Source organism: Cottoperca gobio, chromosome 5 (assembly GCF_900634415.1).
Source record: "Cottoperca gobio chromosome 5, fCotGob3.1, whole genome shotgun sequence".
NCBI lineage: Eukaryota > Metazoa > Chordata > Actinopteri > Perciformes > Bovichtidae > Cottoperca > Cottoperca gobio.
The window spans coordinates 769,054-785,689 of NC_041359.1; the positions used below are offsets into that span (position 1 = coordinate 769,054).

The window sequence follows — 16,636 nt, forward strand, 5'->3', positions numbered from 1 at the left end:
AAAAGGTCGTATGTAAATATATTAGTGCGAATATAAGCTGTAATACGAATCAGAAAGAGAAAACGGTATACACTATGTAAGTGAACGCACAGATGTGGACGTTATGTTGTAGTTCAAATCAATAACACTAATATGTAAATCATTTAAATCTGAAAATTTGAAAAAGAAGAAAAAGATTGTTAGAATAATTTAGGGGAAATTCTTTGTTCTGTTTCTCATTATAGTTCCTCAGCATCACTTACACAACTCCATGAAGAGTAGTCCCAATGTATGGGTAAATATAATAATAATAATAATAATAATAATAATAATAATAATAATAATAATAATAATAATAATAATAATAATAATAATAATAATAATAATAATTATTATTATTATTATTATTATTATTATTATGTGTGAATCCCATATTATTCACACTTTGATTTAAAGCCAGGCTGCATCAGCCTCTCTTATTTTTTAATGTTTAATGAACTATTGTGTGTAACCATATATGACATGACTTATGAGCCTGTATCATCATCATCATCATCATCATCATCATCATCATCATCATCATCATCATCATCATCATCACTTGTACTGTACAACCTGGATTCAAGGTGATTCATGCGCCTGCGTCCTTTATAATAAACAGAGAACAGTATAAGTGAAAATATATTTAATAATTAAACATAGCATAGTTACACAAAGGGAATGCAAAACCGAAGAGTGAGAGTGGATCCTTAGAATATAAAGGGGAGACCTACTGCACAGGTTTGAGCTCCCTCCTCAACAGCAGCAGTTCATCATGAGGGGCTGCATGGTAGGGCCCGGGCAGAGAGGAGGCCTGTGCAGGGCCCGCAGCACACGGCCCAGCTTCAGGAGCAGCATCTTGCAGCACATCCTCTCCACGCAGGTTCTGAGTCTGGCTCCAGACAAAAGAGCTTCCCACACTGAGAGTCATTCCTCCTGAGTGTTCTCTGAGCCTTCAGGCTGGCGGTCAGTGTCAGCCGCAGAGCGCTCCTGTTCAGAGAGCTGCTCGCTGCTGGGGATGGAGTTCTTCTTTGGACGGCCTTTTGGTTTAGTGGGGGACTCCAGGCCTCCGCCCTGCAACACCTGCAGGTTAAACAGGCAGAACAATCAACGACATACTGTAATGTGTAACATCAACACAGGCAACAAATATAGTTTCAGACACTTCAGGTCATGTTATTTTCTGAATTTTCCATAATTAACCACATTTAAAGATATGATACATTTCATATAAAGAAATCTGGGCTATTGCCAGTGCTAATCCATTGTACTGAACAACGTTTCCCATCAACATCTGTGTCAATAATACAACACAAACAGTTTCCTATTCTTTGTTCTTCTTGTTTGTATTGTTGTTGTAAAGGCCATATCTCATATACAATTACCACTACCTCATCACCATCATCATCATCACCTTCATCATCACCACCATAATGAAGAATAACTTACAATTTTTTTCCATTTCATCCTTCTGTTCTGGTACCATGTTTTCACTTGCAGCTGACTGAGGCCCAAAGACTCAGCCAGATCTATTCTGTGAGGAACAAATAGAGGAATCAAATGAATAATTCCACATCAGATTACAGTTCAAGGTTTTGCCGACACTTTTTATGTATGGGCAAATGATCAGTTGCCCCTAATAACTCAGTATAATACATTATCATTAAAGTATTAACTTACAAGCATTCAAGGCTACCAATTGCAACAATGCCACTTTATATTATAATGCCCAAATATGAGCTGCCATCAGTGAAACCCTGACGTCATGTATGTGTGTTTGTGAATTTGTTAGCAACACGCAGGAGTTCAAATGTAGGTGGCTCATTTCATTTCACAGTTGTACCCAGGGTACTTTTGTATTTGACTACTTTTAGACCAACACAATAAAATAATTATATTACCATCAGTGCAAAGAAGACTTTGCAATATCATTGTGGGAAATACAATTTACAGAAAGTATAGTTCCAATTGAACAGTTAGAGTAAAACATCCCATTTCTGTGTACAGACATTGTACCCACCTATCAGGCGTGGAGAGATACTTCTGCTTCTCGAAGCGCTTCTCCAGCCCCATGAGCTGCAGCTCGGTGAACACGGTGCGGCTTCGGCGGCCCTTCTTTGTCTTGCTGCATCCGTCGGCTCCGTGCTCCATCTTCCCGCGGAGGTGCAGGTCCAGCGGGAGGTGGTGAGACGCAGCGCCGAGCTGCAGGCCCGAGGCCCCGGACAGCAGCGGGGAGCCGAGCGGAGAGCCCAGCGAGCAGGACAGCGGGGACATGGGGAACTTGAGGAGGCTCACCTGGTCGGCTTTCAGCACTAAAGGAACAAAGACACAAACACGGAATGCTGGATGTTAAAAATGGAACTCAGGTTAGTGCTTTATACATGCATATGTGTATCTATCTACATGCAGACTTCTCAGGTCAGAGTTCAGATCATAATCTTAATACTGCAGCTGATGAAAAATATAGCTAACGCATTTCTGATAAATATGAGCATGCAGTTTGATTGATTGGATTTATTTGATGATTAAATATAACACTGCACGTAAAAAAATCAGCGAGGATACAAACAGAATAAAGCCCGAAGGCTTATTCCCATTGTAGTCAGTTAAACTACACTGGAACTTTATTAACATGAATTACAACTACACCTCTGTATTGTCATGTTATTTATGTCTATATGTAGGCTATTATCAGGTTCTATTAAAACACTGATTCGGATTCATCATTGAATTTAAATAAGGCCACAGGAGCAGGGCTTTTCACACAAACTGGAGTTTATGTTAAAATTAGTAATCTATTATTAATATTAGTAATAATTATAGTTTATAATCACCGGGTGTTATACAAGGCTATGCACACACATACACATTCACATACACACACACACACACACACACACACACACATATATATATATATATATATATATATATATATATATATATATATATACACACACGCACACACACATATGCAACCAATATATATTTTTTAAACAGTATAGGCCTATGAGTAATATTTTAGGATTTCTTTATTTTGTCCGAGGAGCGCGTGAGGAGCTGAACCCCGCCAGAGAAGCCAAATGTTACTCATGCAACTTAAAAACATATATTATATTTAAGCTTGTTTTCATCCGTTATGTATTGTTCTGAATACAAATCAAATGAGACATTTACTTTAAGTTTTTCTTTTGACACATTTACTCGATATATCTGGTAAATCTGAAGTTTGCTTAATAATTGAAAATTATTAGCTGAAATTCGATTCTTAAAAATATTCCTGCCTGTGTCAAAAGTTGAATTATCTTCCCTTGAAATACACTGTTTTATCTGGAGCACAATACCCACTCGCTATAATATTGGCAATTAAATATATTCCTAATTTTAAATCTATGTTATCATTAATAATACAAATACATGATATTATTATCTTCAGTCCTACAATGTTTCCAGTATGAAACCACTCACATCGACGCATTCATCTTGTCACAGGCCCTCTCTTACCCAGTTGGTTGTGGAAAGGCCGGGCGGACAGGAGTGCCTGTACCCCGAATTTAAGCAGCTCCCCGGCCGGAGCCGACGCTTTGTGCTCCGGGTGATCAGTCAGGATCTCTTCTATCATGAAACTCCTGTAACGATGAGTTCTGTGGTCAGGATGAACCCCCGGAGGGTAGTAATGCAGCCCCATATCCAAAGGATGCTGCATAATCTGGCTGTGCGGTCACCTTTACAGAAACCAAGCGATAAAGTACACCGATCCGCTCTCCTTCAGTGGCCCAAGCCAGCTGTCATGTCCTCCCTGTAGTGTCTCTACAGTCCGGATATCAACACTGTAGATCACAGTTATCCTCAGGTCAAGGGAAATATCAAGTACAGGCAGCCACTTCTCTGCGCGTCTGTGCGTCCCATGCGCGTTTGACACGTTACTTCTGGTCAGAGTTGATTCTTTTTGGAGAAGAAATCTGGAACAGAGAGCAAACCTTTGACCAAAAACCCGCGAACCCAGCCGTGTGCATGCCCACTGGCTGTGTGTGAGCCGCTCAGCGCGTCACCTTGGCAGTGAGTTGAGGAATAAACTTCGGGTTTTATGAGTCTCGTCATAGCTCCACCTCTCAGGGTGAGTCTGCCTTCACTGCGCCAAAGTTACAACCAGGTTACATGCAATCCTGCATGGATTTATATGTGAAAAGGAGGAAAATAAAGACATTTTATATACCTTGCAGGTGACTTTGCGAGTTTTAGGGCATTAGTTTGATGAAAATGATAATGAAGACGATGATGATGATGTTTTATAGCCCTTAATGCAGCACAGAGGCTCAAGGCAAAGTAATAAACAAACATGACACTTTCATTTCATAAATACGTTTTACATTTTTTTATTATCAGTGTTTTTGATTGTTATTATTATTATTATTATTATTATTATTATTATTATTATTATTATTATTATTATTATTATTATTATGTAAGGATTGATTATATTAGGGCATTGGGATGTTGTTAGGTTACATTCACATACATGCCTGTAGTAACACAGGAGTTTGCAGGTTGTACAATATTTTAGTTTTTGCCAAGAAAATTATCAATATTATCTTTTTTTCTTCTACTGTTATGTCTGAATATCCACTTGTGATTATTTAATTTGATGAAATTGTTGCCAAAATGATGTATAAATTATGCAAAGTCAGCTGATGGGATCAGTGGAAAATATTTCATTCTAGAGGTCAGAAATCCCAGAGCACCACTGGGATTTTTTTAATTTGAGGTTATTTGGCTAAAGAATTGTGAAATATCTCCCACAGCATATTTTTAGCATGTCTCAGGGTTGCTTTGAGAAAAGCTCTGACCTTCTAAAATCAGCTCTGTAACTTAAAACCTCAAAGAACCACCTGAATGCTTCAAAGTTGGTGGTTTATTTAGATTGTTGATAACTATTTTATTTATCTTATTTTGTTGACACAATTTAGGGGCAGGATACCCATAAACTGGTCGGTGTAAATACCTCTTCCAACACATCCCACACATCACCGAACACGTTGGAAACATAAGAACTGAGCAGGTACATGTTTGGTAATATAAGCAGCATGATGGAGATATACTGTATGTGCAACTGACAAGGCTATTGCAGCATTAATGGTGGTCAAAAGTGCCGGCTGAATGACAAAGTACTGTTTTCAAGTCTAGAGAGGAGCAGTTCCTAAGGAATGCTCTAAGTTTAATGGCCATATGTTATGAAATATGAATATGATATTTTCAATCATATATCAATACTCAAAGTTTTAAATTGTGGTCTTGATACAGCAAGTGTCCTTTAAGTGCACTGTGGTACAAAATCACAAATCCTCCATAATAATGTGTAAGGATGAGCACACACAGTCATCTTTCGGAGGAAAACAGAAAACTCCTCTGAAGTTTAGAAGAGATGATGGCTTTCACATGTTCACTTGTCATTGGTCATATATTTGCAAATGATCAGTTAAATAGTTCATGTGAATGGTAATCGCTCATATTCTTTCTAATATATCGTACAATTAAAAGATCTCACAGGCCACCAACATCTTGACCTCAGAAACAAGTACTAAGGTAGAACAACGGATTTGCTCAAGTTGTTTAAATGTATGTGTGTTTTCATCTCATTGCAATGACCAGGCTTTATTTGAACATATCTTTCTCTGGTGGTCGCTCCCCGGATTACAAGGAAAGTTCCCAGAGAACGTTCGTCGCCACTTCTATAGTATAAATGGATGACATTAAATACTTCTGCACACCATGGAATGCACACTATGTACATTTAACACTTTTAACATATCCATACTTTTCCTGTACATTTGGTTTGTTTTAGTATATTTGTGGAATGTCATGTATTTAAAGTTTTATAATTCTTTAACTTTTGTCTATTGTTGGATGTTTGAGCAGACTGATGTATGTGCAGAGTTTAACAGCTGGATGTACCAGCAGGAGTTAGTGACATCAGTATGGAGCATGCAACACAAATGTGACGCATGCAAGGCATATACTGTACACTGACAATGTAGCTCCAGCAGGTTAACAATATTCACACATTCATAGAATTTGGATTGTTTAAATGAGGGATAAGGAGTATGTGTAATTCTAAATCTTTTTAAGGTAATTATATCTTTGTTTGTCTTGCCACCTTTATTACTTTACATTACAGTTCATTTAGCTGATGCTTTTGTCCAAAGTGACTTACAACAAGTTTATGTTTATGTTATTGTAATGACACCTGCAATAAAGAAATTCCTTATACACATGAACTTGGTGAAGGTTACTTTTGCTAAACTGGTGCCAGTTTACTCTTGCAACTCTTATTGTTTGTGATTCTGCTTAACTAAATCTCAGAAAATCGTCCTCAGTTGCTCCCCCTGAACTTTCTTTCATTTTATGCCTGATAAAGGGTGTTTTACAGTTTCAGAGTTCAATTCACTATGACACAGCTGGTGTGAAAATGGACAGCTGTAACATTACATGTGCATTTGTTATGATTACATTTCAATAATTATGAACAAAAACTAGCAAATTGACAACTTTGCTAACATAGCAGAACATCTAAGAAGGGCAACAACACAAGACATAGCAAGTCAGCTAATATTACTGAGCTGTCCAGAGCCGGCCCTGATCATGTTCATACACTCACACAGAATAGCTTTATATATCTTTATATCTTTGAGATTGTTTTTATTTAAGAAACAAAAAACCCACAAAATAAAATCAGTATAAAAGTAACAAGTGACAGGAGAACCTGATGCAGCGTCACTGGAAGGTGCTAAGGTGGCCCAGGATTTACAGGGGTGGAATTAAAATATTTCAAAAGTGTATCTGAAGAGAGAAGAGGAGTATATGTTATCATTGGGTGTTACATTATATTAATAAGAAAGCTGCTGATGGTGGCCGATAATAGCACCTGAGCCACAATATAGCCTATAGCATTCTAAACACAAACAGCAAGAGTAATTACAGCTAGCATGAATGTTAAAAAACATGTATTCAATGAGCACTTCTCTCACATGATACATGCTGTTTGCTACACACATAAGACCAATCAATAATGGAAACGCAAATGCAAATGCTTACAAAAGCAGATGGACACTCTTAGAGTGTGCGGGCCCGCCGGCGGGCCCAGCAGGAATTTTATTGCGCCTATACATGTACATTTTTGAATTCTGAAAAAATAAATATATATATATATATTTTTGGAAAGCTTAGAATCTCGTCTATTTTAATATGGAGATGAAAATCACAACAGCGGTACAATCAGCTCCTCAAACTAGCAAGTACACTCAAAATCAAAATCATAACTTTGAGCCCACTTACCTATAAAGCCTCATAAATATCCTCTTTTCAGCAATATTTTTAAAAAGACGCTCCTAAGGCATTGCCAGAGGTCCACACGTTCGTTTCCGGTAAAAAGATATCGACTGTGAACATCATCACATCGATAAAAGTCCATGAACAGGTGTTGCAATCTGTGAAATCAGCTGGTCGATTTTTACATTGTGTGATCATAAACAGTCATAACTTAATATCTCGTGCGCTCATCAGGGTTCAAACACATCCTGGTTTTAGCGCGGGCTCTCAGCATTATATTGACACGTCATTTGAGCCAATTGGAGCTTCGATGGGTTTTTTACAACCTTCATGAGCCAATAAGTGTCAACTTGATAAGAAAGTGCCCACCCACTTCTTCTGTTACAGACTGACCCTGGACCAGCTCAGCGTCCTGGTGGCGCGCGCATCGTAAAGGAACCGTGCGCCTCTTTCGTTAGATGCGTCACTTCCCATGGTTTGTTTTTCAAAATAACATGTATTTCCAAAATAATATTTATTATTTATTGTACAGAAAAAAATACAAAAATACATACAAATATTAGAAAAAAATGTCTTTATACTTCACTTACTCTGTGTGATTACTACTAACAGGGAATATGGGTATATAATAGTTATTTATAAATAGATAAAAATAACATTAATTAATAAATATTATAATATGTACAGTACATTTACATATTGCACAGTTGGTGTACGCCTGGTGTTACTCTTGGACAAACCTGTCTAATAAAAAAATGTTTTATCCTTTTTATCTGAAATTTGGTGGTGAACTTGATAACACTTGGTTCTATGTTTCTATTGTGTATTTCAGCTCGGGACTACCAGCTATACCCATCTTCAGACATCTTTTTCATCAAAGAAATTCTGGCGGAGTGTATTTTCTTCAAATTCAGTATATTCAGACCACTATTACTCAGTGCCAGAAGCACTTGGAGTGATTCTTCACTGTTTTGCAAGAACAATAAGAGAGTTATCTTTTGAATGAGACCGAAATCATGCAGCTGGTGCAAATGGTCGAAGAGCAGCTTTCAATTTACTTTGGGTATGTCGTTTGTAGGTATTTTCGGGTAAATTCGCCCACCTTCTAAGATTAACAAACAGGGCTAACGTTGTCTAACCAGACTAAGATGTCTATACAAACCTAGGTCTGGTTTTTTAAGGCAGTGGATAGTGCGTGCAGCACACTTCAAAGAAAAATTGTATTTCTCAAAATGATGTTGTAGGCTATTCCCCAAACAACTGAATAGTCACTTTAACTTTCCCTAAATAATCTAAGGTGAGAGTAATTTATGTTAGCTAGCTATTTATTAAATTAACAAACGTTACTATCGGACTCAATGTACAGTAGCAATTGGTTTTTGTAACCTGTGACCCATGATGTCACCGGGTCAACAAAACCACAACAACAATGTTTTTACTCCCTTTTTTCTTTGCTCCTCCCTTTTTGCCACAAATTTGAACACCACAGCTGGCCGATCACTGGTGGCGGCCTGTTGGAGGCAGACTATCACAATACTTCACAATAGGAGAAACAAACAGTAAGCAACAAGCTCTGCAAAACAAACGGAGTGCCTTCCAACAGATGAACAAGCTGTGAATAGCATAACAAAAGACCCCCCAGTATTTCTTCATCATCATTTAGTTTTGAGGAAGTAAGAAAGTTAAAAGTAAGGTTGAGAGAGCAAGAGGAAAAAGTAATGTCAAAGAGAAAGATTAAATCTGAAGCGTTGAAAACAATGGAAGAACATAAAAGACAATTTATGTTATGGGAGAAGGTAGCAGAGAACAGGGACAGGAAGAAAGTATGTGGATTATTTGCAAAGACAAATATAGATGAAAGTACAGACAAAGGGATTATGAAAATGTCAAAGAATGTGTAAAGGCTGCTATTTTATCTGCTATTTTAATTCAGCTATTTTTATACAATTTTAATTCTGTAATTTTATCTGCTATTTTATCTGCTATTCTATCTGCTATTTTATACTATTTTAATTCGGCTATTTCTATAATGGTACTTCAAACTCATTTACATCTACACTGTGATTATTGTACTGTAAATGCTCTTACTCTGTCCTTGTACTAATTGTTATGTTTTTTTGCTGTGAAGCACTTTGGGCTGCAATTCTTGTATGAAAGGTGCTATACAAATAAAGCTTATTATTATTATTATTATTATTATATTATTATTATTAATAAATGTTTGGAATACACATGCTGGTTTGTTTAATGTTGTACAAGAGTGAGTACTGCCAACCTCTACGGTCAAAGAATTCAGAAATCTTTCAACCTTTACTAGCTATTGAAATTGTACATATGTTTATAGTTATTAATCTAATTATTAATCAGAGTTCCTAATTCAATGTCTAGTACATTTTATGAGACTATTTTGTGAGAGAACATTACCTGGCTATCGTTTTCATTTAATACAAAGGTGGTGCCCCTAGAGGTCATTTGATGTAAATTAAGTCATACTAAGATATATAATTAATAATTATATAAAATATAATTAATTTGGATAACACATTATCATTAATTCCTTACTGAAAGCCATTTTAATGCATTTTTGAGCTACTGCACCTACATCATTGTAGTGGCAGTTATTGAGCCCTTTTATATTTTTAATATGAATAGTTTTAAAGAAATGAATTACCTTAATATTTGTTAATAACCAGATTTGTTCATACCAGAACCCCCAACAATAGTAACTACTATGCAAAAGATAAACTATTCATTCATCACATTACCTCTGTCTTTCACACATTTTCCCTCCTCTTCCCTTCTTTTTTTTCCCGGGGCCCCAGAGTCTCTTGGTCTTTTTGACAGGTTCTAAATATACACTATAAAGCAGACTACAACATGATGCATGTCTACCGTGCACAATATGTCCCCCATCCATCCATCCATCGTCTACTGCTTATCCGGGGTCAGGTCGCGGGGGGAGCAGCTCCAGTAAGGAACCCCAAACTTTCCTTCCCTGAGCCACATCCGCCAGCTCCGACTGGGGGATCCCGAGGCGTTCCCAAGCCAGTGAGGAGATATAATCTCTCCACCGAGTCCTGGGTCTTCCCTGGGGTCTCTTCCCAGCTGGACGTGCCTTCTGGCTCAGCTCTCTTTTCGTCACAACGGTGCGGTAAAGCGATTGCAATACCGCCCCCGCTGCTCCATTGTCCCCTCACTTGCGAACAAGACCCTGAGGTACTTGAACTCCTTCACTTGGGGAAAGGGCTAATTCCCTACCCGGAGTAGGCAATCCACCGGTTTCCTGCTGAGAGCCATGGCCTCAGATTTTGAGGTGCTGATCCTCATCCCAACCGCTTCACACTCGGCTGCGAACCGATCCAGTGACTGTTGAAGGTCACTGACCAATGACTCCATAAGGACCACATCATCTGCAAAAAGCAGCGATGAGATCCTCAGATCACCGAACTGCAACCCCTCTCCTCCACGACTACGCCTCGATATCCTGTCCATGAAAATCGCAAACAGGATTGGTGATAAAGCGCAGCCCTGGCAGAGGTCAACATTCACTGGGAACGAGTCCGACTTACTGTCGAGTATCTGGACACAACTCTCGCTTTGGGCGTACAGGGATTGGATGGCCCTCAGAAGTGACCCCCTCACCCCATACTCGCAGCACCTCCCACAGTATCACCCAGAGGACCCGGTCATACGCTTTCTCCAGATCCACAAAACACATGTAGACCGGTTGGGCATACTTCTAGGCCCCTTCCAGGATCCTTGAGAGAGTGAAGAGTTGGTCCGTTGTTCCATGACCAGGACGGAATCCGCATTGTTCCTCTTCAATCAGAGGTTCGACTATTGGCCGAACCCTCCTTTCTAGCACATTGGAGTAGACTTTACCAGGGAGGCTGAGAAGTGTAGTTGGCACACACTCTCTGGTCCCCCTTTTGGAATAAGGGAACCACCACCCCGGTCTGCCACCCCCTAGGCACTGTTCCAGACTTCCACGCAATGCTGTACACAGCTTGGATGGTTCCCCACTTCCCCTTCCTGAGGTGCCGGCCGATTTTCCAGAAGCACCTTGGTGCCGACCGAAAGTCCTTCTCCATAGCTTCTCCGAACTTCTCCCACACCTGCTGCTTTGCCTCTTCCACGGCAGAAGCTGCCGCCCTTCTAGTCCTTCGATACCCTGCAACTGTTTCCGGAGTCCTCCCGGATAACATAACCCGGAAGGACTCCTTCTTCAGTTGGACGACTTCCCTTTCCACCGGGGTCCACCACGGTGTTCGAGGGTTACCACCCCTTGAGGCACCTAAGACCTTGAGATCACAGCTCCTCACCGCAGCTTCAGCAATAGATGTTTTGAACATTGCCCACTCAGGTTCAATGCCCCTAACCTCCACAGGGATGTTTGAAAACCTCCGCCGGAGGTGTGAGTTGAAGATCTCCCGGACAGGGGCTTCCTCCAGATGCTCCCAGTTCACCCACACTACCCGTTTGGGCTTACCTGGTCTGTCCAGAGTCTTCCCTCACCCCTTGATCCAACTCACCAACAGATGGTGATCAGTTGACAGCTCTCTTCAACTCTCTCTTCAACCGAGTGTCCAAAACATGCGGCCTCAGATCAGATGATATGATCACAAAATCGATCATTGAACTTCGGCCTAGGGTGCTCTGGTACCATGTACACTTATGAGCATCCTTATGTTCGAACATGGTGTTTGTTATGGCCATTCCATGACTAGCACAGAAGTCCAACAACAAACGACCGTTCAGGTTTAGATCAGGGAGGTCGTTCCTCCCAATCACGCCTCTCCAGGTGTCTCCATCGTTCCCATGTGCGCGTTGAAGTCTCCCAGCAAGACTACGGAGTCCCCTACTGGAGCCCCCTGCAGGGCTCCATTCAGGGTCTCCAAGAAGGCCGAATACTCCGAACTGCTGTTTGGGGCATAGGCACAAACAACAGTCAGAGTTTTCACCCCCATAACCCGAAGGTGTAGGGAGGCGACCCTCTAGTCACTGGGGTGAACTCCAACGTAGTGACGCTCAGCCGTTAATATATACATGTCCCTCGTCATTAGCTATTTGGACAAGTGACCACACCTAAACATCCTGCAGAAAACCTGAGGAGATGCTTTCTTTGAAGTTACAAAGTGTGCTTCTTTCTGGCACACACTTAAAGTCATAGAGGTTATCACTTCAGCTTTTTAGAACTCCGTAGCCCAGAGCCCCGTTCTTTGTACTAGTCCATGTATTTGCTACTTCAAGGCTGGATTACTGCAACTCATTGTTATCAGGTTGTCCCAAAAAGTCGCTTAAGACTCTTCAGTTGATCCAAAATGCAGCGGCACGTGTATTGACAAGAACTAGGAAACAGGATCATATTACTCCTGTATTAGCTGCTCTCCACTGAATATAATTCTAAATCCTTCTCCTGACTTACAATTAATGGTCAGGCTCCAGCATATCTTAAAGATAGTACCTTATAAACCAACTAGAGCATTGCGCTCCCAGACTGCAGGGTTACTTGTAGTTCCTAGAGTCCCTAAGAGTACAATGGGAGACAGAGCCTTCAGCCATCAAGCTCCTCTCCAGTGGAACCAGCTTCCAGTTTGTGTTCGGGAGGCAGACACGCTCTCCACATTTAAGAGCAGGCTAAAGACTTTCCTTTTTGATAAAGCTTATAGTTAGGGCTAGCTCAGGTTTGCCTTGGATCAGCTCCTAGTTATGCTTCTATAGGCTTAGACTCCCGGGGACACCTCCCTGCACTCCTCCTTCTCTTCCTCTCTCCTCCCCTCCCTCTCTCTTCTTCTCCCTCTCTATCTGTATGCATTTATGTAAATGTATGTTACTAACTCATCATCTGGGGTATCATCCCTGGAGTTTCTGTGTCTCTCATGTGGCAGGTTGCCACTGATAAAGTTTATGTCAGGATCAGGAATCGTGGTTGCACCTGCTGCCCTGGTCCTGCTGGACACCGGGAAGTCTTTTTGACATTTTCCTGGATTCATCCATACTTTGTCTTTTTCAACACAACATCATTTTTGTCAAATGTTGTATTTGTACCATGTTGTTTATCCTGTACACACAACATCTATTGCACGTCTGTCCGTCCTGGGAGAGGGATCCCTCCTCAGTTGCTCTCCCTGAGGTTTCTTCCATTTTTCCCCCTTTAATTAGGGGGTTTCTCCTTGTGCGATGCGAGGGTCTAAGGACAGAGGGTGTCGTATCCTGTACAGTCTGTAAAGCACACTGAGACAAATGTATAATTTGTGATATTGGGCTATATAAATAAATTTGATTTGAGATGGTCTCTAGTTTGTTTAGTTGATACGCTGTTACTTCTTCGCTAAAAGGTGGGTTTCAAGTTCCACCCACTACTCAGGCACATAAAATGACACACATTATCAAAATTCAATCATCATTGTAATCCCTTAATTCATCTGCATCTTTGCTCCAATGGTCTTCTGCTCTAAAAATGTCAGGTTTTGTGACCTTTTGCAATTTTTTCAAAGTTCTATTCCCGATAACTCGCCAGAAACTGTTGGGCCAAGTGTCTCAAATATACCTGAAAAGTTAATATTTCGTAATCAGCTACATGGATTTGTAAGAAATTTGGGTTGTACAATCTAGGCTCATTCAGGACACATTTATAATTGTCTCATGACAGCATAACAAATAATATATTTAAGGTTCAAAGAGTAGACAGAATTAGGAGTTTCTAAAGAGTGAGATTCCAGATCTTTCCAAAATGTGGGGGATATTTCACAATCAAAGAAAAGATGACTGTTTCTATATCAGGTTTACATAAGGTACAAGAAATATCAACTCTTGGCAGGGTACAATTTGTCAAATTTTGAAATGTACTTTCCTAGCCTTGTTCCAAATACAATACTTATAAATAAAGGTAAAAGCCTACATTAATGTAAGTAATCCATTTGTAATAGCACGATTTAAAGAATTTATTTATTTGAAATGAATTGTAAAACTGTGTACAGAAATATATTGTTAATAAGACAAGTTAAAAATATAAATAATAGGATTTATATCTATATGGAACCATTCAGCGAAGAACAATGATTTGTTCCAGAGAAAGTTTTGTAAGGTGACAAAGGTGAACAAAAGCTAGTTTCCATGCCAGAAGGGCCAGCTGAATGAATTCCAATAAATTGATTGGCAAAAACTTATATGTCAACAGAAAAGAAAGACCTATGATTGTGTTGAAACCAAATGTTTTTGTTTGGAATATCAAATGGAATCTACCTAAGACAGGCAAAAGAAGGTTTCTTTTTAAAAATCCCTACTAAAATCTAATTCATTCAAAGTTTCTGTCATTTACAATATTAATTGCAATATTTCAGTGCCTTAATAAATAAAAAAGGGAAAATAGGGCAACCCTGCCTGACCCCTCTATTCCTTTAAAATATTTTAGAGGCACTGAAATTAATTATAACGGAGCAATTCATATTTTAAAAACCACATGCATTGAGGGACAGCAAAATACATTTGCGCTCAATTGTTTCAAAGGCCTTGTAAAAGTCCAAAAACAAAATGATTGCCATAGATTTACCTGTATTTACATAATTAAACAAATAAAAAATGAGTCTTATATGACAACTAATATGATGCCCTTTCCTAATCTGTTTGCATATCCTGAGGCTATAGTTTTTTTTATCTAAAGCTAAAAGAGCGTTAGGACTGCAGTTATTGATTAATAAAGAGTCTTCATCAGGTTTGGGGATAAGATATATAATGCCTTGTTTCAGTGTAGCTGCCATCTCTTCCTGACTAATGCATTCTTTATAGTTTAACAGATTACAGATTAACAGATTTTAAATAAACTCCCAAAAGTTTATATAAAATTCAACAGATACATTTCTGAAGATTTGCCTTTCTCATATCTTTGAATTTATTAGCAGACAAGTCAGTCACACATAGATTCGAATTTGTCATCAATTAAAAAAATAATTGTATTCTGTTTTTCCAGGAAACAATCTTTTGAATTTAACCATGCCTTTTGTCAAGAGCAAAACAATAGTTTGTGTTCTGTACAATCAATGTAATCTAGCTGTAGATGAATGTCCTTCAATTTTAATTTTTCTTTCAAAGTTCCTGAGTTTTCCTGTCTTTATTTCCTTACTTCTTTAATTAAAGAGAGAAAAAAAATATATATATATATATTAATTCTTCATTTTGAAGTTAATCTTCTATTACACCAAGTGAATTCTTTAGGGTTGAAGAAACACTATGCCTCTGTCAAAGACATGCTCTGCATGCAATTGCTCTGTGAAGCTGAATGATTAGAGCCATGGCTGAAATATCCACATTGTGTTTTCCAGAATGTTGTATCTGAATTACAAGGATGGGGTTCCTAAAATTAAAATGAAAAATTAATTCAGCCTCAGTCCTCTTGCACAACAAATAACACTGTTTCCTTCATATCCCTGACATTTAAAGACATAACACTAAGAGAATTAAATGCAACAATCCATACAAACATAACACTTAAAATACTTAAGAAAATTAGGTTTACCTGTAAACCAACAGAACACCAAAGAACCTTGAGACGTGTTGAAGGAAATCCACAGAGAATGAGGCAGTGATCAAAAATCATTTTAATAGGCATAACACATCTACAGTATATGTACTATTATGGATTCAAAAATAAAATGAATAGTGTAAATCCAGACAGCAGCTATGACATTAAAGGATTCAGGGTTGCATAACTAAATATGCTGACAGGGCATCCACCGCTTCAGCGGCTAAAACACAGCTCTGTGATTAAAGTAAAAATGAAGATATAGTCTGACCTCCAATCAAGTGGCAGCCTGAACATTTGATGTTTGATTATTTCCATTACCCTGCTAGAAGTAAAAAAGAAAAAGGCAATAAGAGAAAGAATAATTCAATAAATACATGAAAGTACAATATATTATTGCACATGTTTGAAAACATTTGCCACACGTGCAGGTCCTCTTGAAAATAGGATTGTGCCCATGCATGACCACCTAAATATCCATAAGTATAACCCTTAGGTTAGTCTCATAAAGCTTGTTCTTGAGATAAAAAATAAATAAAATAAATAAATAATTAACAAGGGCTCTTTTTGAATCTCTCATTGTCACACATGCAAAGTAGTCGGCTTATTCTCTTTTAATTTGTCTGATGTCCGTAAATATTGCTTAAGGAACAGTTCCACTTGAAGATACAAAATAAAATGTTGGCTTATCACCTAACGGTAATTAACCAAATCAATATGGGGCCAATTTGCACTTCTGTAAAACAGCCTACTTGAAAAAAGACAAACATA

The 16,636-nt window shown here is 38.7% G+C and overlaps 1 protein-coding gene across 2 annotated transcripts; it reads right to left on the reverse strand.

Annotated features, from left to right (window-relative positions):
- Positions 1–728: 728 nt before the first annotated feature.
- On the reverse strand, positions 729–3,961 carry barx1 (BARX homeobox 1). Of its 2 annotated transcripts, none has more exons than XM_029432384.1 (4): positions 3,523–3,961; positions 2,039–2,330; positions 1,468–1,552; positions 729–1,092 (listed from the first exon to the last, which is right to left on the reverse strand). In XM_029432384.1, exons 1-4 carry the CDS (start codon positions 3,722–3,724, stop codon positions 946–948), a joined length of 726 nt encoding a protein of 241 aa, XP_029288244.1. In that variant the 5' UTR covers positions 3,725–3,961; the 3' UTR covers positions 729–945. The 2 variants fall into 2 exon arrangements, with proteins under 2 accessions (XP_029288244.1, XP_029288243.1); XM_029432383.1 differs by having other exon boundaries at positions 729–1,101.
- Positions 3,962–16,636: the final 12,675 nt, after the last annotated feature.

Excerpts from the sequence above, each read along its gene's own strand:
- barx1 (XM_029432383.1), bottom strand. The coding sequence starts at position 3,724 with ATGCAGCATCCTTTGGATATGGGGCTGCATTACTACCCTCCGGGGGTT. Across the intron at positions 2,331-3,522 it reads GCCTTTCCACAACCAACTGG|TGCTGAAAGCCGACCAGGTG; the intron begins GTAAGAGAGGGC and ends TTGTTCCTTTAG. Across the intron at positions 1,102-1,467 it reads GGATGAAATGGAAAAAAATT|GTGTTGCAGGGCGGAGGCCT; the intron begins GTAAGTTATTCT and ends TTTAACCTGCAG.